A 7,368-nucleotide genomic window follows, 5' to 3' on the forward strand; every position below is an offset into this window, starting at 1 on the left:
CCGGAACAAACTACTCCTGTCCGTCAACGCGCATCACGAGGGCATGCACTTACGGCGACACAGGTTACTCCAACATGCCCCACCTGTCAAGGACCACACCCCATTTGGAGATGTGACACCTTCAAAACCAAATCCCTTCGCGAACGCATTCGGGAGGTCAAAAGGGCATCACTATGCCTCAACTGCCTCGGGAAAGGGCACACAACGAAGCATTGTTTCGCAGGATCATGTCGCGTATGCGGAGAACGACATCATACAATGCTGCATAGGACAAAACGCCATTCAGGGTCTCGTTCCAGCACGTCCAGCCCGAAATCTTCCCCATCAAATAGCCGATCCACAACACCTTCTTTGCCACCCTACGTATCACCCACTCGTCGCAAAAGGCACACAACAGACCACAGATCGGAAACACCACGAACAGCCGCGTCTCCAAGTCCACCGCCCAGTGACAAACGAACACACAACCAATGACGCCGACGATCGACGACTCCGTTCATGACCGAACATATCAAACCAATAGCATCCGAATTACTGTCCAATGATCTAGTCATCACAGCGCAGATTAATATTTTGAATGATAAACAGCAACCAATCCGTTGTCGAGCGTTGCTCGACACCGGATCCAGTATGAACTTCATTACCGAGGAATTAGCAAAATCGTTAAAGATAAGGCAAAACAAATGTTCGGTCCCGATCGGAGCTCTAGATACCTTGACAACGACCTCTAAGCGACACATCACGGCCACGATCACTTCCACTGACGGTACATACACGCGGACATTAACGTTCCTTATCATTCCAATCATATCAACCTTAATTCCCAGCGAACCCATCGATCGTTCGACACTTGAGATACCAAAAAATCTCAAATTGGCCGATCCACGATTTCATTTACCAGCTCCGATAGATGTACTACTAAGCTCAGGTTCAACACTCGCGTCGATGTGTGTGGGACAAGTCAACCTCACGCAGCCAGACGAGCCTGGACTGCGTCTGCAAAAGACGCGATTCGGATGGGTAATCGGGGGGAGTCCAACTTCCCAAACCGCTACAAACATATTTCACACATCCACGACGACTTTACAAGCAGACCTCGCGCGGTTTTGGGAAATCGATGAAGGATCCTCAATTAAACATATCTCAGAGGCAGATCGACGATGCGAAGAACACTTCCAAGCCCACACCCGACGCACCAGCGAAGGACGATACATCGTCGCTCTACCTTTCAACGATCAGCTTCAGTCACTCGGATCCTCTAAAACGCTGGCGAGTAAACGACTCGCCTCACTCAATCGCCGATTCCAGCACGACAAACGCTTCGAATCAGAATATCGAACGGTAATACAGGAATACCTGGCGTTGGGACACATGACGAAGGTCAATGACAACCACTCCGACGACAACGGATACTATTTACCCCATCATGGCGTGACCAAAGCATCGAGTCAAACCACCAAACTCCGTGTAGTTTTCGACGGATCGGCACCAAGCACTACCGGAACCTCCTTAAACGATACACTTCACACAGGACCCAAGTTACAGGAAGATTTATTTTATGTATTAATTAGATTCCGCGCTCATCAATACGTACTCACCGGCGACATCGAGAAAATGTATCGGCAATTCCTCGTACGACCAGAGGATCGGAAATATCAAAGGATATTATGGCGCAGCGCGAGTGGAGAAACAGAAACATATGAGCTTAACACTGTAACGTTCGGTTTATCCGCAGCCCCGTATCTAGCTATTCGGTGCCTCAAGCAACTGGCAGAGGACGAAGGACATCGATTTCCACGTGCAGCACAAGTACTGCAGCGGGATTTCTACGTCGACGACGCTCTCACCGGAGCTGAAACGAAGGACGAAGCCCTCACGCTCAGAACAGAGCTCACCAATTTACTTCAACTGGCCGGCTTAAACATACGAAAATGGGCGTCAAACGATAATGACTTATTACACGGACTTTCCTTAGAAGAAACAAATCACCAACATTTTTTGGGCGACTCGCAAACCTTGAAGACGCTGGGAGTGTTTTGGAATTCATCCGACGACTCTATTCTTTACTCGGTCGAAGTCAAACCCACGCCCTCTCGAGTCACGAAACGAATCATCAGCTCGCAGATTGCAAACATTTACGATCCGCTCGGTCTGCTCGCACCGGTGATTGTTCGGGCCAAGATGCTACTTCAACGAATATGGTCGTCGAAAATCGATTGGGATGAATCACTTCCGATCGAGTTACATACAGAGTGGGAAAGGTACTATGCCCAATTACCCTTATTAAACAACGTCAGGTTCCCATGCAAGGCAATAATCGAGTCCGCAATGGAAATTGAACTGCATGGTTTCTGCGATGCCAGCGAAAAGGCTTACGGAGCCTGTGTTTATCTCCGAACCCTTAACACCAACGGCCGTGTTTGGACCCAACTTCTAACCGCAAAATCGAAAGTCGCCCCACTCAAGTGCCAGACCATTCCTCGGCTCGAGCTGAGCGGAACACTCCTTCTTACGTCCCTGATGTCGACAGTACAACAAGCCCTATCACACAAAATTACTTGAACTATCTATTGGGCCGATTCCACTATCGTCCTCCATTGGCTCAATACATCACCTCACACCCTTAAAACATTCGTCGCTAACAGAGTCTCCGAAATTCAAACAAAAACCAGCATCCGCGATTGGCGCCACGTTCCTACCGACGACAATCCCGCGGACTTAATATCACGCGGCCAAACACCCGAAGAGTTTCTGCGCCTAACCATCTGGCAGCACGGTCCTGCATGGCTCTATCAGGCGGAAGGCTATTGGCCGACATGGGCGCTAATGCCGCAAGTTGAAGTACTGGAGCAGAAAGGGGCGATTTGTCTGTCCGCAAACCCCACCGATTACAGTTTGTTGCAAAGGTATTCATCCTGGCCCAAGTTGATACGAATCATAGTTCGTTACCTCCGTTGGAAACAGAAAAGGAACCGAGCGGCACCCCTAACCGTTACTGAATTACGCATAACGCACAATAAACTGATAAAATTGTTGCAAAACATCCATTTCTCCGAGGAAATTCGTACACTCCAAAAAGATCGGAACGCGGCGATAAAGGGTAAGCTCACGCGACTCAATCCGTTCATAGACAAGGAAGGAATATTGCGAGTCGGGGGTCGACTCAGTCATTCGTCGATGACCTTCGCCCAGAAACATCCCATAGTATTACCTAAGTCATCCGTTACAACACGCATCATAGACCACGAGCACAAGATCCACATGCATTCCGGAACGCAGGCTACGTTATACGCAGTAAGACAAAGATACTGGCCCGTTGACGATCGAAGTCAAGTATGGCGGGCGATCAAAGGCTGCGTCCGCTGTTGCCGCGCTCAACCACCGCCGGTAGAATACGTGATGGGTAATCTGCCGGAGGCGCGAGTAACGGAATCTCGCCCATTTACAAACGTCGGCGTCGATTACTGCGGGCCGTTCCACATCAAGGAAAAACGAGATCGTAACCGTCGTCAGATAAAAGTATACGTAGCCATTTTCGTATGCCTAGCAATTAAAGCGGTACACATCGAGCTCGTTGACGATCTCACTAGCGAAGCCTTCATCGCCGCTCTTCGCAGATTTATCGCTCGACGAGGCTATTGCTCCACCATCCATTCTGATAACGGCACCAACTTCAGAGGAGCAAGCAACGAATTACGAGAGCTTCACGATTTATTACAATCGGACGATCACAAGGAAAAAGTAACCGCATTTTTAGCCGACAAACAAATCGAATGGCGCTTCATTCCCCCTCATTCGCCGCATTTCGGTGGGCTATGGGAAGCAGCGGTGAAGTCATTTAAACGCCACCTCAGGCGTGTAGCCGGCAACGAGTTACTCACCTCTGAACAATTGAATACTCTTATCATAGAAATAGAAGCAGTCCTCAATTCCCGCCCGCTAACTCCTATCTCCACCGATCCAAATGATCTCCTAGTCCTCACTCCCGGACATTTTCTCATTGGCGATTCACTAATGTGCTTACGTGATCGAGATTTCGGAGACATTCCATCGAACCGACTCTCCAGATGGCAGCATATCCAACAGCTTAAACAGCATTTTTGGAACCGCTGGCATAAGGAGTATTTGAACGAGCTAACAAAAAAGGCACAATCGTCATCCTCAGAGAGGACAACGTTCCCTCCATGCATTGGCCTCTGGGCCGAGTTATCAAGGTTCATCCAGGCGCCGATGGTGTCATCCGGACAGCTACAGTTCAGACGGCAAAGAGCGTTTTGGATCGGGCCGTCAAAAGGCTTGTCCCACTGCCAATTCAACCCGATCTCGAGAAACCCGAACAACTAGCCACCGAGACGAACTAAGATGGGAACTTCAACCACATCTCGCTAATTTGATCGGTACCCTCTCAACGGGGGGAGGATGTTACGCCATGCGGCTTGCCATAGATCATATTCTTAACTGTCGGTCGCGGCACTATAATGTCGCAGACGGATCGTCGCGGCTGCCCGGCAAAACAAACATTGTAGTGGCAAGCGCATGGTTCATTAAGCAGGGCGACCTCCAGAAACGTCGATTCGTGGCCGTTATTTTATCTGGCGTAAAAGAATGTGGCATGATCCGAAGGTAGTGGGGGTCGCCTTCCAGAAAGAATCAGAACGTTTCGAGAAGCCAAACAGTCAACACATATCTTATATCGCGCATTACGTAGTCACATTTCTTTTTGTTGTTCCATTTATATTTTCTAGTTAATAAGTTGTGCAATAAACATTAATTTAGTTGTGTTAATTCTGTGAAATTTCATTGAACTACCCTTATTATCATAATCGAAATAAGGGAATCGATCAGTTCGTGGCGTCGATTGTTCAATCGTAACGAGAACTTACAACTCTCGTTGACGTGATATCTCGCGATCGCGTCTCTCCGCGAATGATCGAAACAGATGGAGAGAGTGAGTCCTTTCCAATTATAAGGGTTAATAGCATGGAATAAGCCGGATTGGGAGGAATGTACTAAGCGACAGTTCCCGACAAAATGGCGGTTTGCGAAGTATTGTTCTCGTTACGTCATGCTTTTGTACGGGTCGGTATGTCTCTAGGCGCGGTACTCGAGGTCCATTCGCTACCTCGAGAAGGCGTCGCCTCATTACGGACCACTTGTTTGTTGATAAAGATAGAGTCTGCTCTAAGTTCAGCCGCTGTTACTTTGGAGATGTTTTTGGGGATCTCCGAAATTTTCTCGCGGTTCTAACTTATTTTTTATAGTATTGTACAGTGGCAGCTACCTACTTGCCAAGTCGCATTGCAGGAAAAAACCTGGGAGCGCGAGAAATTACTTTGAACTCCGAGACAGTTGGCCTGATATAGTCGGCTGCCCGAAAGTTCCATTATAATATTTCAGATTAACCAAAATAGGATTTGGAAATATTGCTCTATAACGGTTTGTGAACAATATAAATAAATAACGACGATGTGTAGGTCAAGATGGATGTAGATCGTGAGACAAAGGATAGTGTCGATAAATATAACAAGGTGTATTTATAAACAAGTTATTTATTCTAAATTATTTAATGTGTATACAGATCAGTTGTATCATAGCGGCAATAGTTAGAGTTAAATTATTAATTTTAGGTTTTTATCGTTGTTAATATTATGTTGGTTATGACCATGATGAAGGCGAAGCAGGATAGTCCTGACCGAGGTCGGTGGTCTGGACCTATAACAAATAATATCAATATTAATATAGCCAATAAATATCGTAAACGTCGATATCATTTGTAAGGGGATGCATTTTGAGCATAGTGAATTTATATTGAACAGTTGTTGGAAACTAGGTTGAAATTAGATAATAATGCTGTCACTTATGTTATAGATTTCCCCGTTAAGTTTTATTGGATGTAAGTGTTCAGGCGCCGTTAATTCACTGGATATGTCGCCCTCAAGCAGGATGTTTACGTTTTAGATTATATATTGTACTGATAGGAAGTATTTTATCGCTGCAATTATGAGTTTTGATTAAATATAGCATAGTGTCCAGTAAGTACGAGAGAGGAGGTCAGTCGTGAAAAATGACAGTAATTGTATAGTAACAAAGGACAAGCCAAATATAGCAGAATGATTGATCGGTTAGCGGGGGGTTGTGTCTATGAGAAGCAAAAGAAATTTGAAAGATCTTAGCTTATAGGACTTGTTGACAATCAATGTCACGCGGTCGATATCATGTTTGAGTGAGCTATGTTTACATACACAACATAATTTATAAAATAAACAATTCTTATATTTGATTTAAGAAATGATACATCGTTTGGAACAGTATTTATTAGACAGTGGCTGAAATTCAGTTAATAATTTGAATTTAATAATTAAATAACTAAAGAATGAGTTTTTAGTCTATAAAACACGAATGAAACAGATGATAACACTCGATGGCGCGTTAGTGGATGGGTATTCTACTACGATGGCTTTAAATTTCTAGATGTAAATAATGATTGATATTATTATAGGGAGTGGGTGATCACTGCATTGCAGCCTGAGAGTTGTATAGCACTGGTACAGTTAATCGAGTGGAGATAGTGCTTAGTTATTGATAAACTGCGTAAAATGCACTTGCACTTGCACATAAATTCAATCCAGGTTGTTAGTTAGAATCACGTTATACCACATAACGTGATAGGTTGTAACGTTATACCATATAACGTAATACGTTATAACGTTATACTATATAACGTAATACGTTATAATGTTATACTACCTAACGTAATACGTTATAATGTTATACTACCTAACGTAATACGTTATAACGTTATACTATATAATGTAATACGTTATAACGTTATTCTGTGAAACGTCATACGTTGTAACGTTACACTGTATAACGTAATACGTTATAACGTTATACTATATAACGTAATACGTTATAAAGTTATACTATATAACGTAACACGTTATAACGTTATACTACCTAACGTAATACGTTATAACGTTATTCTATAAAACGTAATACGTTATAACGTTATATAACCAATTAAAAGGGGAAATATAAAATTAAAATACATATATTTAACAAACATAAAATAGATATCACACTTAAAATATATATACACACACACACGCATATATATATGTCGGAGCGGACATTAGAATTAGGGTTAGGGGCGTGAAACGAATCTTCGTTTGGGTTACACGTTGTCGTTATGCAATGGAGAAGACATTGACTAGTGCAAATACGATTATTATAGAACCGGACAAGTAACCGCGGTAGTTAGGTGCTCGAGATACTAATGACAATGATCCTAGGTTCAATAACGAATCCGCGGTCGACGGGATGATAGATGAACGTACTCACAAAATCTAAGTCGGATGCGTAATATTC

At 44.2% G+C, this 7,368-nt stretch overlaps 1 protein-coding gene across 1 annotated transcript; it reads left to right on the forward strand.

Moving 5' to 3' along the window:
* The first annotated feature begins 498 nt into the window (after positions 1-498).
* Positions 499-6,569, forward strand: LOC117241160. The gene is made up of 5 exons (XM_033507139.1): positions 499-766; positions 1,736-2,261; positions 2,646-3,828; positions 5,628-5,773; positions 6,500-6,569. The coding sequence occupies exons 1-5, from the start codon at positions 499-501 to the stop codon at positions 6,567-6,569; spliced, it is 2,193 nt and encodes a 730-aa protein (XP_033363030.1).
* Positions 6,570-7,368: the final 799 nt, after the last annotated feature.

This window comes from Bombus vosnesenskii, unplaced genomic scaffold (assembly GCF_011952255.1).
Source record: "Bombus vosnesenskii isolate JDL3184/JDL3185 unplaced genomic scaffold, Bvos_JDL3184-5_v1.1 scf7180000015329, whole genome shotgun sequence".
In the NCBI taxonomy this organism is placed as follows: Eukaryota; Metazoa; Arthropoda; class Insecta; order Hymenoptera; family Apidae; genus Bombus; species Bombus vosnesenskii.